Source organism: Triticum aestivum, chromosome 2B (assembly GCF_018294505.1).
Source record: "Triticum aestivum cultivar Chinese Spring chromosome 2B, IWGSC CS RefSeq v2.1, whole genome shotgun sequence".
Taxonomy (NCBI): Eukaryota; Viridiplantae; Streptophyta; class Magnoliopsida; order Poales; family Poaceae; genus Triticum; species Triticum aestivum.
The window spans coordinates 803,890,684-803,910,005 of record NC_057798.1 but is presented as its reverse complement, the minus strand read 5'-3'; the positions used below and the strand labels follow the sequence as shown (position 1 = coordinate 803,910,005).

Below are 19,322 nucleotides of genomic sequence, written 5' to 3'. Positions count from 1 at the left end.
GTCATGGAGCATATGAGATGTTCCAGGAGTTGAAGTTAATATTTCAAGCAAATGCCCGGATTGAGAGATATGAAGTCTCCAATAAGTTCTATAGCTGCAAGATGGAGGAGAATAGTTCTGTCAGTGAACATATACTTAGAATGTCTGGGTATAACAATCACTTGATTCAACTGGGAGTTAATCTTCCTGATGATAGTGTCATTGACAGAATTCTTCAATCACTGCCACCAAGCTACAAGAGCTTTGTGATGAACTATAATATGCAAGGGATGAACAAGACTATTCCCGAGCTCTTCGCGATGCTGAAAGCCGCGGAGGTAGAAATCAAGAAGGAGCATCAAGTGTTGATGGTCAACAAGACCACTAGTTTCAAGAAGAAGGGCAAAGGGAAGAAGAAGGGAAACTTCAAAAATAACAGCAAGCAAGTTGCTGCTCAAGAGAAGAAACCCAAGTCTGGACCTAAGCCTGAAACTGAGTGCTTCTACTGCAAGCAGACTGGTCACTGGAAGCGGAACTGCCCCAAGTATTTGGCGGATAAGAAGGATGGCAAAGTGAACAAAGGTATATGTGATATACATGTTATTAATGTGTACCTAACTAGAGCTCGTAGTAGCACCTGGGTATTTGATACTGGTTCTGTTGCTAATATTTGCAACTCGAAATAGGGACTACGGAATAAGCGAGCACTGGCCAAGGACGAGGTGACGATGCGCGTGGGAAACGGTTTCAAAGTCGATGTGATCGCCGTCGGCACGCTACCTCTACATCTACCATCAGGATTAGTTTTAGACCTAAATAATTGTTATTTGGTGCCTGCGTTGAGCATGAACATTATATCTGGATCTTGTTTGATGCGAGACGGTTATTTATTTAAATCAGAGAATAATGGTTGTTCTATTTATATGAGTAATATCTTTTATGGTCATGCACCCTTGAAGAGTGGTCTATTTTTATTGAATCTCGATAGTAGTGATACACATATTCATAATGTTGAAGCCAAAAGATGCAGAGTTGATAATGATAGTGCAACTTATTTGTGGCACTGCCGTTTAGGTCATATCGGTGTAAAACGCATGAAGAAACTCCATACTGATGGACTTCTGGAATCACTTGATTATGAATCACTTGGTACTTGCGAACCGTGCCTCATGGGCAAGATAACTAAAACGCCGTTCTCCGGTACTATGGAGAGAGCAACAGATTTGTTGGAAATCATACATACAGATGTATGTGGCCCGATGAATGTTGAGGCTCGTGGCGGATATCGTTATTTTCTCACCTTCACAGATGATTTGAGCAGATATGGGTATATCTACTTAATGAAGCACAAGTCTGAAACATTTGAAAAGTTCAAAGAATTTCAGAGTGAAGTAGAAAATCATCGTAACAAGAAAATAAAGTTTCTACGATCTAATCGTGGAGGAGAATATTTGAGTTACGAGTTTGGTTTACATTTGAAACAATGCGGAATAGTTTCGCAACTCACGCCACCTGGAACACCACAACGAAATGGTGTGTCCGAACGTCGTAATCGTACTTTACTTGATATGGTGCGATCTATGATGTCTCTTACCGATTTACCGCTATCGTTTTGGGGTTATGCTTTAGAGACGGCCGCATTCACGTTAAATAGGGCACCATCAAAATCCGTTGAGACGACACCTTATGAACTATGGTTTGGCAAGAAACCAAAGTTGTCGTTTCTTAAAGTTTGGGGATGCGATGCTTATGTGAAGAAACTTCAACCAGATAAGCTCAAACCCAAATCGAAGAAATGTGTCTTCATAGGATACCCAAAGGAAACTGTTGGGTACACCTTCTATCACAGATCCGAAGGCAAAACATTTGTTGCTAAGAATGGATCCTTTCTAGAGAAAGAATTTCTCTCGAAAGAAGTGAGTGGGAGGAAAGTAGAACTTGATGAGATAACTGTATCTACTCCCTTGTTGGAAGGTAGTTCATCACGAGAACCGGTTCCCGTGACAACTACACCAACTAGTGAGGAAGCTAATGATATTGATCATGAAACTTCAGATCAAGTTTCTGCTGAACCTCGTAGGTCTACCAGAGTAAGATCCGCACCAGAGTGGTACGGTAATCCTGTTCTGGAAGTCATGTTACTTGACCATGATGAACCTATGAACTATGAGGAAGCGATGATGAGCCCAGATTCCGCAAAATGGCTGGAGGCCATGAAGTCTGAGATAGGATCCATGTATGAAAACAAAGTATGGACTTTGGTTGACTTGCCCGATGATTTGCAAGCCATTGAGAATAAATGGATCATTAAGAAGAAGACTGACGCTGATGGTAATGTTACTGTCTATAAAGCTCGACTTGTTGCGAAAGGTTTTCGACAAGTTCAAGGGGTTGACTACGATGAGACTTTCTCACCCGTAGCGATGCTTAAGTCTGTCCGAATCATGTTGGCTATTGCTGCATTTCATGATTATGAAATTTGGCAAATGGATGTCAAGACTGCATTCTTGAATGGATTTCTAGAAGAAGAGTTGTATATGATGCAGCCGGAAGGTTTTGTTGATCCAAAAGGTGCTGACAAAGTGTGCAAGCTCCAACGTTCCATTTATGGACTGGTGCAAGCATCTCGGAGTTGGAATAAACGTTTTGATAGTGTGATCAAAGCATATGGTTTTATACAGACTTTTGGAGAAGCCTGTATTTACAAGAAAGTGAGTGGGAGCTCCGTAGCATTTCTAGTTTTATATGTTGATGACATATTATTAATTGGAAATGATATAGAATTTCTGGATAGCATAAAGGGACACTTGAATAAGAGTTTTTCGATGAAAGACCTCGGAGAAGCTGCTTACATATTAGGCATCAAGATCTATAGAGATAGATCAAGACGCTTAATAGGACTTTCACAAAGCACATACCTTGACAAAATATTGAAAAAGTTCAATATGGATCAGGCAAAGAAAGGATTCTTGCATGTGCTACAAGGTGTGAAGTTGAGTCGAACTCAATGCCCGACCACAGCAGAAGATAGAGAGAAAATAAAAAATGTTCCCTATGCTTCAGCCATAGGCTCTATCATGTATGCAATGCTGTGTACCAGACCTGACGTATGCTTAGCAATAAGCTTAGCAGGAAGGTACCAAAGTAATCCAGGAGTGGATCACAGGACAGCGGTCAAGAACATCCTGAAATACCTGAAAAGGACTAAGGATATGTTTCTCGTATATGGAGGTGACAAAGAGCTAGTCGTAAATGGTTACGTCGATGCAAGCTTTGACACTGATCCAGACGATTCTAAATCGCAAACCGGATAGGTGTTTTTATTAATCGGTGGAGCTGTAAGTTGGTGCAGTTCTAAACAAAGCGTCGTGGCGGGATCTACATGTGAAGCGGAGTACATAGCTGCTTCTGAAGCAGCAAATGAAGGAGTCTGGATGAAGGAGTTCATTTCCGATCTAGGTGTCATACCTAGTGCATCGGGACCAATGAAGGTCTTCTGTGACAATACTGGTGCAATTGCCTTGGCAAAGGAATCCAGATTTCACAAGAGGACCAAGCACATCAAGAGATGCTTCAATTCCATTCGGGACCAAGTCCAAGTGGGAGACATAGAGATTTGCAAGATACATATGGATCTGAATGTTGCAGACCCGTTGACTAAGCCTCTCTCACGAGCAAAACATGATCAGCACCAAGACTCCATGGGTGTTAGAATCATTACTATGTAATCTAGATTATTGACTCTAGTGCAAGTGGGAGACTGAAGGAAATATGCCCTAGAGGCAATAATAAAGTTATTATTTATTTCCTCATATCATGATAAATGTTTATTATTCATGCTAGAATTGTATTAACCGGAAACATGATACATGTGTGAATACATAGACAAACATATAGTCACTAGTATGCCTCTACTTGACTAGCTCATTAATCAAAGATGGTCATGTTTCCTGACCATAGACATGTGTTGTCATTTGATTAGTGGGATCACAACATTAGAAGAATGATGTGATTGACATGACCCATTTTGTTAGCCTAGCACTTGATCGTTTAGTATACTGCTATTGCTTTCTTCATGACTTATACAAAGTTCCTGCAACTATGAGATTGTGCAACTCCCGTGTACCGGAAGAACACTTTGTGTGCTACCAAACGTCACAACGTAACTGGGTGATTATAAAGGTGCTCTACAGGTGTTTCCGAAGGTTCATGTTGAGTTGGCATAATTCGAGATTAGGATTTGTCACTCCGATTGTCGGAGAGGTATCTCTGGGCCCTCTCGGTAATACTCATCACTTAAGCCTTGCAAGCATATAACTAATGAGTTAGTTATGAGATGACATATTACAGAACGAGTAAAGAGACTTGCCGGTAACGAGATTGAACTAGGTATTGGATACCGACGATCAAATCTCGGGCAAGTAACATACCGATGACAAAGGGAACAACGTATGTTGTTATGCGGTTTGACCGATAAAGATCTTCGTAGAATATGTAGGAACCAATATGGGCATCCAGGTCCCGCTATTGGTTATTGACCAGAGACGTGTCTCAGTCATGTCTACATCGTTCTCGAACCGTAGGGTCCGCACGCTTAAGGTTTCGATGACAATTATATTATGAGTTTATGTATTTTGATGTACCGAAGTTTGTTCGGAGTCCCGGATATGATCACGGACATGACGAGGAGTCTCGAAATGGTCGTCTTCGACAACCTATATCAGAACGGCGGTATTCATTACCTGAGATGTTTAGATTTTCGATCCTCGGCACGCTGTCGTCTTCGACAACCTACCGAGTCTCAGGGGCTACTATCTATACAGGGCGCATTTTTTATATGCACAACTGTTAAAAAAAACAAAGGGGTGCGCTATTTTCGCATACCTCAAATCCCGCCAGCAAGATCATGGCAGCGTCACGCAATCCGCTTTCAGCGGACGAAATCCTTCCAATCACCATACGCATTTACGCACGGTGATCTTCTGAAATGGACGCCCTCTCAAGCAGACTCTTCAGTTCTCCCGGCCGGCTTCTGCTGGGTGCCGAACTCTCTGGCCCCTCCGGATTCGGGGACGCCCTCCGTGACGACACTTCGGGCTCGCCCGCTTCATCTGGCGGCGCCGCAGACGGAGGCGTATCGCTCTCCATCATCTCCGGAAGAAGGTCCCCCGAGGATGAACTCAGCTGAGACGGCTGCAGATCCGAACTGCGATATAAATATTTCGGTTACCTACAGAAGCATAAACGAAGGTATTCCCTTATTAATTAATTTCCTCTTTCATACTCACGGCTCGTTGGAGGGCTGGCCCTTCGGCGATGATTGCGCGTCCGGATTCTCTCCGGACGCCGGACCCCCCGGTGAGGATTTCTTCCCACGCTTAGGGGCTTTGACCTCCGGATCTCCGGAGGCGGTCCTCTTCTCCCTCTGAAGGGAGAGATCCTTGGTTCCCTCCTCTTCGGTCGCCCCTTCGGGCGAAGTATTAGCTCCTTTATCTCCCCCGTCGCCCCCCTCTATGGGCGCAACCTCCAACATTCTGACCAGCACGGGCTCCAGTGCGGTCTCTTGGAGGGGGGCTGAACACCTTATCAGCCTTGATTGCGCCACCCATTCCTGTAAAGAATAAAGGGTCAGGAGATGATCTTTTGAAAGGCATACAAATAGAATGTCCGGGCTTTGAGCTATTTACCTGAGTATCCGGGCGATCGCGGCTTAGGCCAGCATCCTCGGCCGAATCCGGACACGCCACCTGCGGTCCGAAGAACAGCTCGTACATCTCCGAGGGTGTCGCACCCATGAAATGCTGGAGAATACGAGGTCCCTCCGGATTGAACTCCCATAAACGGAGAGGACGACGTTTGCAGGGTAGGAGGTGCCTGATTAGCATGACCTGCATCACCTTGATCAGGTCGATCTCCCTTGTTTGGAGGTCTCGAATCTGGCCCTGTAGTGCGGGCACGTCCTTGGACGGCCCCCAGCTGAGCCCTTGGTTGACCCACGACATCAGCTGCCGTGGAGGTCCCGGGCAGAAAGAGGGCGGCGGCTTTTGCTTGCTGCCCCTGGGAACAGTGATGTAAAACCACTCCTGCTGCCACAATCCCTGTTCCTCTTGGAAGGAACCTTCGAGCCACGGGGCATCGACCTTCCTGCTTATGGTCGCCCCGCCGCACTCCGCTTGACGCCCCCCGATCATCTTCGGCTCCACCTTAAATGTTTTCAGCCACAGGCCGAAGTGGGGGATGACGCGGAGGAAGGCTTCGCAGACAATGATAAATGCGGAGATATGGAGGATGGACTCCGGAGCCAAGTCGTGGAAGTCCAGCCCGTAGTAGAACAGGAGCCCCCTCACGAAAGGATCCGTCGGGAAGCCTAATCCCCGACGGAGGTGAGATGCGAAAACGACGTATTCGCCGGGCTCGGGGGCTGGCTCGGCCTGCCCTGGGGCAGGCAACCTGTGCGAAACTTCGTAGGCCAGGTACTTGGCCTCACGCAACTTCAATATGTCCTCCTCCGTGACGGAGGAGGGCATCCACCGGCCCTGGAGGTCGGAGCCGGACATTGTTGTGGATCCGAAGCGCTCGAATCTGAAGCTCTAGGTGTTGGAACTGGGAGCAGAGGAAAGATTCGATGCGAGGTTGAGAGACAAGGACAGGCCTTGGTCCTCTTATAAAGGGGAAATAATACCAAGGGCCGTCTCCGTGACCGTTTGAGATTCCCCTTCGATAGAGGAGGCGTGGCGACGGGAACGGTTGGGTTACCCACGCACGTATTGATGAGGATCCCGGAATAAAAGGGAACACGATCTCTGCTTCGACAGGACGTGCCAAGGAAACCGCTTCGCTAAACGTGCTGAGGCGGAATAATAAAAACGATTCAAACAAGGGCTTGGCTGCGGTGTGATGTCACGCTGCATAATACGTCAGCAGATTGAGCTAAGTGTATTTTATTCTCTCTACGTTGGAATGTGGAATTTATTTTGCAGAGCCGGACACTACCCTGGTGTTCATTATCTTCTCCGAATTATTCAAGGAGGGGAACCCGCCTTGCAATGCCGAACATTATGCACGCCGGACTTATCGTCATTGAAGATTGGTTCAGGGGCTACTGAGCGAGTCCTGGACTAGGGGGTGTCCGGACAGCCGGACTATCAATATCCGCCGGACTCCCAGACTACGAAGATAGAAGATTGAAGACTCCGGCTCGTGTCCGGAAGGTACTTTCCTTGGCGTGGAAGGCAAGCTTGGCAATACGGATATGTAGATCTCCTACCATTGTAACCGACTATGTGTAACCCTAGCCTCTCCGGTGTCTATATAAACCGGAGAGGCCTTAGTCCGTAGGACGAACATTACATCTCAACAATCATACCATAGGCTAGCTTCTAGGGTTTAGCCTCCTTGATCTCGTGGTAGATCTACTCTTGTACTACCCATATCATCAATATTAATCAAGTAGGACGTACGGTTTTACCTCCATCGAGAGGGCCCGAACCTGGGTAAAAACATTGTGTCCCTCGTCTCTTGTTACCATCCGCCTAGACGCACAGTTCGGGACCCCCTACCCGAGATCCGCCGGTTTTGACACCGACACCCCCCTTTCCTTTCTCCTTCCCCCTCTCTTCCTTCCTACTACTAGTACTACTTCCTAATACTAGTACTCCTTCCTTCCCCCTCCAAATAAGATAAGGAAAAAGGGGGGAAACCTACTTGGAGTAGGTTTCCCCTCCCTATGGCGCGCCCCCCCTTGGGCCGGCCACCTCCTCCCTCCCTCCTTAATATACGGGGGTAAGGGGGCACCCTAGGACACACAAGTTGATCATTGATCGTTCCTTAGCCGTGTGCGGTGCCCCCTTCCACGATATTACACCTCGGTCATATTGTAGCGGTGCTTAGGCGAAGCCCTGCGACAGGAGAACATCAAGATCGTCACCACGCCGTCGTGCTGACGGAACTCCCCCTCGGAGCCTCTACTGGATTGGAGATCGAGGGTGCGTCATCGAGCTGTACGCGTGTCAAGAACTCGGAGGTGCCGGAGTAACGGTGCTTGGATCGGTCGGACCGGGAGGACGTACGACTACTTCCTCTACGTTGCGTCAACGCTTCCGCTTCGGTCTACAAGGGTATGTAGACAACTCTCTCCCCTCGTTTCTATATCATCACCATGATCTTGCGTGTGCGTAGGAAATTTTTTGAAATTACTACGTTCCCCAACAGAAACTCCCATGGAAAGACTTCTCCACACAAAACCAGATTACACAACACTTCGTGTCTTTGGATGTGCCTGTTGGCCCAATCTTCGTCCTTACAACAATCGCAAGCTTATGTTTCGATCCAAGAAATGTGTGTTTCTTGGTTACAGCAACCAACACAAAGGTGTCAAGTGTCTTGATGTACCTACGGGTCGTGTGTATATCTCTCGCGATGTTATTTTTGGCGAGACACAATTTCCCTTCTCCAAACTTCATCCCAACGCCGGCGCACTTCTAAGTCAAGAAATTCTCCTTTTACCACCAAATCTCACCGGCCTTGATCTAGGGGGAAATAATTCTGATGATCAACTGTTGACTAATTCTCATAACCGTGTGCATGAGTTTTGTGATGATGCAGCTGAAAATTGTGAAGAAAATGGTGAAGCAACAGCCACAAACACTTCACATTTTATGTGTCAAGTCTTGGGGAACAAATCCCCCTCGGGGTCAGCAGCGCAAGAGATCTGCAGCAGATCCGCCTCGGGATCGGCAGGCGGCAGGGCGCTGGAATCCGCGTCTCCAGCCAGGCGTGGCGCTGGCGCATCCACGAGCGACGCGCGGCGCTCCTCCACTGGTCCTGACACGGCCTCCGGCCCACACCAATCCGGCGTGGACACCTGGCCCACTGGGACTCGTTGGGCCACGAGCGGGCCCCGCCACTACGTGCAGCGACGGCAGTAGTCGAGCCCTCCACCGCACGGGCGCGAGACAGACACGGATCCCGACGCCGATCCTGTCCTGTCCCCTGGCCCGCGAGGCCCGCGATCCGGTGTTGATTTGCCTGGGCCCAGCCAATCATTGCCGCATGATGGGCAACCTGGCGCGGGATCGTCTGTGCCGCATGCACCCGAGCTGGCGTTTTTTGGAGCCGCAGAGGATCCCGACGATCTGTCCGAGGCTGCTACAGCGGCGCCGACAGGATCTGCCTCAGGATCGCCGCCTGTTCATGCGTCAGCAGGATCTTCTACGGTCGTTGCTCCACGTACACGTCTACAAAGAGGGGTAACCAAACCTATTAATTACAAACAAGTTGTGAAATTTGGTTTGGCATGTTCCACACGTGAACCTAGCACTCCTGAAGAGGCATTTAGCGATACACGGTGGAAGAAGGCCATGGAAGAAGAATACATGGCACTCCGCAAAAATAAAACATGGCACCTGGTTCCACCACGGCAAGGTAAAATTTTGATCGATTGCAAGTGGGTCATCAGAATAAAGAGAAAATCTGATGGAACCATAGATCACTACAAGGCCAGACTTGTTGCGAAGGGCTTTAAACAATGGTATGGCATAGACTATGAGGATACTTTTAGTCCGGTTGTTAAAACTGCTACTATTCGCCTCGTATTGTCTATTGCTGTTTCCAGGGGATGGAGTCTCAGACAGCTAGATGTACAGAACGCGTTCCTTCATGGTGTTCTGGAAGAGGAAGTATACATGAAGCAACCTCCTGGGTTTGAAAGCAAAAGCAAACCATCTTATGTATGCAAACTTGACAAAGCTCTATATGGACTGAAACAGGCTCCCAGGGCGTGGTACTCACGACTGAGTCAGAAACTGCAAGCACTTGGCTTTCTTCCTTCAAAATCTGACACATCTTTGTTTATCTACAATAAGTCAAATACATCCATATTTGTTCTTATTTACGTTGATGATATCATTGTCACAAGTTCATCTAATGAAGCTGTGTCAGGACTGCTAAAGGATTTGAGTGCTGAGTTTGCTCTTAAGGCTCTGGGAGACCTGCATTACTTCCTGGGTATTGAAGTTAAAAGGCATGGAGATAGCCTTCATCTCTCAGGAAAAGTATGCCACTGATCTGGTAAGGAGAGTTGGATTGCAAGGATGTAAGCCTTCACCAACACCACTATCTAGCACAGAAAAACTGTCACTTTTTGAGGGAAAACCTTTGAGTCAAGAAGACAGTACCAGATACGGAAGCTTAGTGGGAGCTCTTCAGTATTTAACCTTAACAAGGCCTGACATTTCCTTTGCTGTTAACAAAGTATGCCAATTTCTTCATGCTCCCACTACAACTCATTGGACTGCTGCAAAACGTATAGTGAGATATGTAAAAGATACTATGGCCCTTGGTCTTACTTTTAGCAAGTCCTCTTCAACCCTTGTTAGTGCTTTTTCTGATTCTGATTGGGCAGGATGTCCACATGACAGACGCTCCACTGGAGGTTTTGCAGTATTCTTTGGACCAAATTTAATATCTTGGTGTGCAAAGAAACAAGCCACAGTGTCACGATCAAGTACAGAATCTGAGTATAAAGCACTAGCTAATGCCACAGCAGAGATTATCTGGGTTCAATCCATGTTGAAAGAGCTTGGTGTGAAGCACACTCGAGTCCCGTGTCTATGGTGTGATAATCTTGGTGCTACCTATTTATCTGCTAATCCAGTTTTCCATGACAGGACCAAACATATTGAGATAGACTTTCACTTTGTTCGAGAAAGGGTAGCTAATAAGCAATTGGAGATTCGTTTTGTGCACTCACGAGATCAAGTTGTAGATGGGTTCACAAAAGCATTACCTACAAGGAGTCTTGAGGAATTCAAGCGTAATCTCAACTTGACCAAATTGTGATTAAGGGAAGGTGTTAAACCAGCACGTATGTACATGGTTCGGCAGCCTAGCTAGCCAGCCCCTTCCTTCCTTTCCTTGTAACCGAAGACTAGAGGTAGAGATAGAGATAGTCAGTTTATATTCTCTGTTATCCTTTGTAACTAGATATCTCTTTCCTCTCTCCCAAGTTGTAATCTAAACCACATGTACACTATCCAGGGAGTCGCGCCCTTGTCAATATAACACGCAGGCGTCGCCCAGAGCAGGGTACGACGTTTCCCACAAGCGTGACATAAAATTTTCAAGCAACCGTGTATCGAATAAAGGTATGTTTCATAGGTTCTAGCACCAATTATCAGACGTAGCCGTGGTGTCCCTGTATACTACTGCATGGTGTAGTGTATCAGTCTTTGATATGACGCACATGAGACACTACTATATCAGTGTAATTACTTCTGATTATTTGTTCTCTTAGACGATTCATTTGCAGCAATGGATGCCTTTGTGGAAAGGGAGTACACAGGAGGAGGCCGTGCTCTGTATCGTGCTACAGATCGGCATGACCCAAGTTGCGTAGCCTAGATGTGCTCTGCTCTGAGTGGTTGCTGATGCTTATTTCATCTTTGGTTGCGATCCTGTGGTATGTTGTCTTAAGCTCTACTCTTAGTTTTTGGCACGCGCGACAGGAAGGCAGGTGTCAAGCCGCGGCACACAGAGGAGGGCCGAGAGAATGTTAGGCTGGTTGTAAGGCTGGTCGTAATGGTAGTATCATAGCTAGTATCATGCATGCCAACTAGGCAATTTTGATGAGGTGTCATAGCATTAAATAAAGAAAGAGAGGGTGGAGTATCATATCATGATACTGTATCATAATAAATGCTACGCTACTTTGTGTCATGCATGGCAATAAATAGAGTACTACATGATACTAAAATATGATACTATGCATTAGGGAGGTAGTATCATACACTAGTATCATATGCATGATACTAGTATATGATACTCCCCATTACAACCAGCCTAACGGGGAGTATCATATACTAGTATCATGCATATGATACTAGTGTATGATACTACCTCCCTAATGCACAGTATCATATATTAGTATCATGTAGTACTCTATTTATTGCCATGCATGACACAAAGTAGCATAGCATTTAATATGATACGGTATCATGATATGATACTACACCCTCTCTTTCTTCATTTAATGCTACGACACCTCATCAAAATTGTCTAGTTGGCATGCATGATACTAGCTATGATACTACCATTACAACCAGCCTTATGCGTGTTAGCAAGGTCGGCGGTTGGAAAAAGGCAAGGTGGGTTGACTCCTGGGCTGGGCACTGGATCGCGCTCTAGAGCATGGCATTAATGCCAACCTTGGCATTCAAGAGAGGGGGAGGAAGACCTGGTCAGACTTTGTCTGACGAACCCCGCCCTAAGTAACTCCGGCGATCACCGGAGCTGTGGATGAGAGTGAGCACTAGAGGGAGAGAGTCTTGCGCTGCGAACAACCTGCAGCTTTTCTGGCTTCTTTCACTATTTATTCAGTCGTTACACGATCTAAGAGCATCTCCAACAGCTGCGGCAAAAAACGCGCGAGGGGGAAACGTGGGTTTTAGGGCGTGTGGAGCGCTTGCGCATGCTCCAGCGGGCGCGGGAGATTCCGGCGCGAGGGGAAAGATCACGCCCGCATGAAAAAGCGTCCCGGCGAGCGCTAGTTTTGGCGCGCGGCGTCCGACGCGCTTTATAAATCCAGCACCCTTGCCACGCGCCCCTCTGCCGCTCTCTCCGCCGCTCTTTCTCGCCTCGGCGCCGCTGCGCCGCCGGGGAAGTTCGGGCTACCGCGACGCCCGTGCGCGCCCCTCGGGCTCCTTCTCCGCCGAGGTCCAGTCCGGTGAGATGCGCCTCGGCCCCAGCACATTCGACACCGCCCACGAGGCCGCCCGCGCGTATGACGCGGCGGCGTGGCGCCTCTGGCGGCCTTGTAAGGAGATGAACTTCCCCGACGTGGCGACGCGGGAGCAGGCGCAGGAGCTCGCGCCTCCCCGCGGCTTGTCACCGACGAGGATCATCGCGACAACCGGAGGCGGGAGCGCCGCCTCGGCATCGTTGACATGGACGAGGAGGCCATGGCGCTATGGCGCCAACGCTTCCCAGCAGACGTCGTCAACGAGCGCGAATTCTACGCGCAAAGGAGGGCGGAGAGGAGGGCGGAGCGAGCCGCCTATTGCGAGGACAAGCGTACGCGGAAGGTGGCCGCGCTCTTCGACATCGAGCTCAAAGAAGTGTCGACCTGGGACTCCAACGATGAACGGTGGATTGACGCCTTCATTACAACGTCGGAGGGGGACATCACCGAGTCGGAGTCGAAGGAGGAGGAGGAGGAGGACGACGACGACGACGACGAGTAGTTTTATCTATCTATCTATACTATGAACTATCTATGCTATCCTTTTGTATCGTTTTTTATCTACCTATATGCCTATCTATGCTATCTTGCTTTTGTGTATGAATGTGTATCGCGCGCTGTAAAGTTTAGCGCTTCTACTGGAGCGGCGTGCGTGTGATATTTTGCACCATCTGCTGGAGCCAGCACTCTGCGGCACACGAAAAGTTCCTCTTTCGGCGTTGTATACTTATTTTAGCGCGCCGCGCAGTTGCGCGCCTGTTGGAGATGCTCTAACTGAAAATGAAATATCAGCGCACGACCAGGTAGTGAGTGCCGCCATCCTAGCACTCCCCGATCGTCGCTTACCATGGCTCCACGATCAGGTGAGGGCACCGCAAACCTAGCTAGCTACACTGAGTCGCAGCTCGGCTTATTTCTCTGACGAAACTGAAGAAAACAGCTATGGTCGAAACTGAACTTTTCGACACCTAAAACCCTACTGAACTTGAACCGGAGATTACAGCAACAGACTTGGTCTTTTAAGGGATCTCAAATTGACAAACCAATGCACGAACGTGCATACTGGTCCCAGTTTATTGCAGATTGAGGTGAGTTTGCTAGAGGCTTGGCATCGTGAGTTAACACCGAATAAAGATATATATTGTGTGTGTCACATGACTTGCATACTCTGTTGTCACTGTAGATGCCATGATGATGGCAACTGGGCTCGCAATCACACCGCTCCATGATGATGACTTGGGGGCAGCGCGAGTCAACGATGTCAAAGCTGCGCTGGGGCCGAAAATTCCGGGACATGATAACAATCAGGGATTTCTAAATGTTCACAAAATAAAATAAAATCATGAAATTGGAAATTAAATCCTCAATTTTAAATATGTTCGTGTTTTTAAAAAATGTTCACGGATTTACAAAAATCATTCAGGATTTTTCTAAAAAATCATAGATTTTGAAAAGTGTCTGTGTAATGCAAAAAAGTTCATGAATTTTAGAAAAATATTCCTGAATTTGAAAGATGTTTATGTATTTAAAATATATATTTCAGCAATATATTATTTCCTGAATTTAATTTTTTCGATAATTAAAAAAATGTACATTATTTATTGAAAATGGATGAAAAATTAAATTGAAGAAAAAATGCTGATGACAGACCAATGTTCGGGTCAGATGATTACATGTGTTTGGACAAGAAGGATGTTCAGTGTCCACCCTCACCAAAGGTTGGATTCGTCGTACAGTAACACACAGTAAGGTATGCTAGTAGAAAGGACGTGATCAGCAACGAGGAGGAGAAAAAAAGGACTTTATTCCTTGATACATTGATGCTCCCCATGAAAAATCACATGCAAATGAAACTGCTGAGCACGTTTCCGGTATAGTTGGTGAAGTAAATTCTGATTCTTCACAATTTAAACCAGTGGATGCTTTGGATAATCACCAACGCTGAAGCGCTTCAGCAAGATAACATAGATGAATGTAATCTACAATGCAAGTGGCATGTCTGAAGCTGCACAGATCGAGGTACCAGAAACAGAAGGTAGAAAATCTTGCTGCAGCAAGATGTAAGTAGAAACATCAGCATTGCCAATGCCAGATGAGCAGCTTAAGCGCGAGCTGGAGGGTGATGAATTGGGGGAAGAAATCTTTAGCTGATAAATTCCCCAACGATTCTAAATTTTGCGAGGACAAGAGTGTTATGGGATCAGGCATTTGTCAAAACTGTTGCCCAAAGAAATACAGCTGTAGTTAGTGCACAATGAAGATCCAACTCTCTTCAGGTATCCTAGCAAGTGGTGACTTGTCTGAAACTCCACTGAAACATTACTCCCTCCGTTCCGATTTACTCGTCGTGGTTTTAGTTCAAATTTGAACTAAAACCACGATGAGTAAATCGGAACGGAGGGAGTAGCTGTATGTTTACCGGTGCTGCCAGTTGTAGAAACGTCACCATTTCTACATGAGCAGCTTAACACCGAGATGAAGGAACCAGAAACTCATTGGAACTTTGGGAAACAATTCTCTGGATGAGAGTGTCTCAGACATTTGTCAAACTAGTGGGAGCATAGTCACAAAGTAAACTACTTGTGTACAAAACAGGGATTTGTCCCCGCGAGCAATGCAACTACTCCCAGGATGAACCTACAGCAACTACTACCTACTTGTCAATGATCCGAATTATCAACACATTCTACAAAAAGAGCATTCTCCTGGGCTGGATGAATGTACTACAGGTAGTACAACAACTACTTGTGGTCACTACAGGCACCTAAAATTTCAAACGGAGCCCACCCTGAAAGTCATCCTGTCTCACCAGTATAGCTGGCACAAGGTCTTTGTCGAACCTGACGAGGTGAAGGAAGCGAGTGACCATTCGCTGCAAGGTTGCGTCGCCCACATCACCGTCAGCCTCAATAACTTGCTTGTTCAAAGCAGCAAACAAGTCAAGGCCCTTTGCATCCTTATACAAAGAAGCCAGCCTTTCCAGAATCTTCTTTCTGTGCAGCTTTGCCTCTTCAAAGAGATCCTGAAACTGAGGACTGACCTTCCGAGAATCACAGAAATGGGGCTTTGCCTGCTTGATACCAGCAATCATGGATTCCTCCACAAGCAGCAGCTTGAGTAATAAGATGGTGAACGAAATCTTCTTCCAGCATTTTATAAGATCATAGAGACAACCTGTGCCTAGAGGATCAACACATCTTTGGTGTTTCGTGATGCTGCCAGCAGAGTTATCATCTACGGGGGCGAAACGCGGGCATTCTCCAAACAATACGAACAGTGTGTGAAAATACAAGGAGCCTTGAGCATGTGTCTTCTGCAAAGGATTCGCGTAGAGATCCCTGAGGAAGATCTCAATGTCCTCCAACACTGTCCTGTGTATTTCCACTTCTTGCCTAATAAAAGATTGAAAATGTGTGTTAGCAAAAAAAAAACAATTATAAATCACTGAGTAGCCACTGTTATGAACACATTGCATTGCTACTGTTATTAACACTTACAGCTCATGGGCGTAGGCACTGGGATAATTGCATTTCTGTGCCATATCTTTGAAAGGTTCATCATTCATATGGATCACCGTGTCTCTAAAAAATAACCAATGGGCCGTTTTACATTGCTCCGGCGTCGTCAAGACCCTCCACGCAATAAGATAATTGTCCTCGTCTTTAAACAAAAATTCAAAAAATACTCGCGGACGGCCGGTTTTTTTAATCCCTCGGGTTCGCATTCTGATTATGTAATACGTGTCCTAAGAGAAAACGAAATATGAATATCAAAACACCAACAAAGTATATCCAAGAATAAGACATAACATTGCAAACAGTATAGAAAAAGCAATAAAATACAAGTAATTGTAACTTGCAACAGTTATGGTGATGAACAAGATAGTACAATGAATGACAGGGCAAAACCTGAAAAAAGTTTGGTTATGTTTTAATCAAGAAGAGGTGTCTGTGGAGTGAAGACAGCGAGATAATACAAATAAATGGAAGTGCAATACACAGAGAGAAATTGATAATTTGTAAACAACAATCAGTATAGCCAAGACAGCAAGATAGTACAGTCAAGACATCAATATAAGACAGCAAGGTAGTACAATAAATGAATATGAAAAACCTAGAATAGATTAGTAATACTATTTGAACAACAACAAGACAAAATAAACACAGCAGGGTGGTAGAGTCAAGCAAATCCATATCAAAACAGCAAGATAGGACAATGAATTTAGTGCAAAACATGGAAAAATTAGAAATGTTTGAAACAACGGCAGGTCAATATAAAGAAAGCAAGCTAGCACAGGCAAACATATCATCAAGAAATCTAGATGGTCAAAAGGAACAGTTCAATTCATACAATGACAAACAGTGAGTAATTCATAAACATACAAGAGATGATACTCTGAAAAAGGGAAGATGCAATTAACAAGAGTGCAAAACATGGGAAAACTCACTTTTGCCGCTGGCGGGCTAGAAGGTGGTAACGGATATCTGGTAGTATAAGCACCATTGACAGCTGAATCGCCCTCAAATGCCAGGGGAGACGATCTGTTGAAATGGTAACGCACCTGGTTGAAGAGGTTCTTGAGTTGATATTTGTTGGGGGTCGTTGGTAAAAAACTATGTTCCAGTTTCAAGTCCTTGTAGTTCTTGGGTGCCCACGCTGGCCGTATCTGGGAGCCAGACCACAAAAAGCCAGGCTTGGGAGCATCCTCCTCATCATGATATCCATAAGGAAACTTAGGGATGTCCTAAGTCAGGAACAAGTGCATTTAGAGGCAGGACAGGTAATGAATTGAAATGCAAGAACAACAGTAATGATAGGCAAAGTTAGGGAATGTACTTCGTAAGTCGTCTGCCTAGGCGATGCTTTCGCCACGGCCTTGACACTGGCATCTCGGTACATAGTCGACAACGTGGTCTGAGATGTAGACATCTAAAGACAAGACAAGAAGGAAAAAAACACCAACATTTTTGTTTAGCAAAACAGAGGCACAATGGCATGCAAATCAATAGAGTAGCATTTTGTATGGAAAACAGAAACTTATTTGCTGCTAGTAACAACTAGAGTACAAATCTGATGGATTACCTTGCAAGTTCCAACAGTCCAACGGCCAGTGAAAGGAAATGATTCGTCTTTGGTTTGCTTGTACTAGTACCTAGATAGATAGAGATGAGATGACACATTCAAGTCAGATCTAGGACGCCCTTGACCGAGAGAGAGCGTGGCCGACCAATAAACAAGATGACATAAGATGAAAGATTCTCACCAGACAAGTGCGAGCCACCGCCGGTGAAGAGAGGTTGCTCGAGCAAGCGGAGTGAAACAGCTGCAGATTAGTAGTACCTACAAGACGAGATGAGAGAGACTAGGTGAGATCCGGGTCAAAGACGCGCCAACCGTGGGCCAGATCGAGCTCAATGACAAGCCTGGAATCAAGAAAATAGACGGAAAAACGTGTGCCAAGCTAACAGGAGCTCAATGCCTGACCTAAGCTTGGAGGTGGCCGCCGGCGAGGAGAGCGGAAGCCGCCGCCGCCGCCGCAGGTTGCTCGAGCAAGGGTTAGGGGTGGAGGATGCGAAGATTGGGTGGCTAGGGTCTAGGGTTCTTGGCTTTATTTATACTCCCGCTGCACTCGTCGTCTTGGGATGGAATGGAAGAGCTTCACCGGGCCGCGGCCGCAGGCCCATAATCAGTCCGGCTCTCTCTCTCTCTCTATCTCTCTCTCTCTCTGATGCGGCTGCGGCTGCGGCTGCGGCGCTGCGCACGGAAGGGAAGCGCCCATCGGTGGAAGTGGAACACACGGGGTGTGTACCGGCGAGCCGTCTACGCACCGTCTGTGCGACGCACCGCACCGTAGTCGGGTGTTGTGTGCACCGCCACCGTACGGACGTGCCCAGCGAACTCGTGGTGGCGTCGCCGGTGCGCCGTTTGCACCTGCAACCGGCGGTGGCGTCGCCGACAGGCTGTGCACCTGCGGTGTAACGCACCGAACCGAACCGAACCGAACCGAACCGGCGGTGGCGTCGCGGCCCGGTTGTGTTGTGTGGGACGCACCGAACCGACGGCGAGCGGAGTGGCCGGCGCTTCGATGCCGGCGGTGCTGTCGCCGGAGGAAACGGAGTGTGATGTTCTTCATCTCTGGTACTGGTACTAGTACTACTCTTTTGGTTGAGAGGGGAGGAGAATGGAGTGCTACTAGTAGATGTGATTGTGGTCATTTATATAGGCGGGCGGGCACTCGTTTCCTTCCTAATGCCGCCGAGCAATTAACGCGAGAGGGGCCCACGCCAATAATGTCGCACAAACGAACGAACGGCCATCCTCGATTCGATTTTTTTTTTCGCGTTGTAATTATATTATCTACAGTACTACTCCAATGCCAACGAAATTGCTCCACACACGATGCTTTTGCCCGATCTATGCGCAATGCCAATGCACGCGACGCATTGATGCAAGTGGGCGGGCGAATAAACAAGTTTTCGAACCGCGCACTCCACTCCGTGAAAAGCGACCGGCCCGGCACGGCGCGCCTTTCGGTGGAGTCGTCCCACCCCACCCGGTCCCGGGCATGCATGCATGTCTCCACACACTCCTCTCTCTTTTTCTTTCT

General features: G+C 46.9%; 1 protein-coding gene across 2 annotated transcripts; it reads right to left on the bottom strand.

Moving 5' to 3' along the window:
- Positions 1 to 15,191: 15,191 nt before the first annotated feature.
- Positions 15,192 to 18,889, bottom strand: LOC123047564 (uncharacterized). 2 transcript variants are annotated; one of them, XM_044471148.1, is made up of 7 exons: positions 18,200 to 18,889; positions 17,979 to 18,055; positions 17,798 to 17,867; positions 17,552 to 17,644; positions 17,163 to 17,459; positions 16,213 to 16,460; positions 15,192 to 16,107 (listed from the first exon to the last, which is right to left on the bottom strand). In XM_044471148.1, exons 4-7 carry the CDS (start codon positions 17,642 to 17,644, stop codon positions 15,480 to 15,482), a joined length of 1,266 nt encoding a protein of 421 aa, XP_044327083.1. In that variant the 5' UTR covers positions 17,798 to 17,867; positions 17,979 to 18,055; positions 18,200 to 18,889; the 3' UTR covers positions 15,192 to 15,479. The 2 variants fall into 2 exon arrangements, with proteins under 2 accessions (XP_044327083.1, XP_044327084.1); XM_044471149.1 differs by having other exon boundaries at positions 18,767 to 18,784.
- Positions 18,890 to 19,322: the final 433 nt, after the last annotated feature.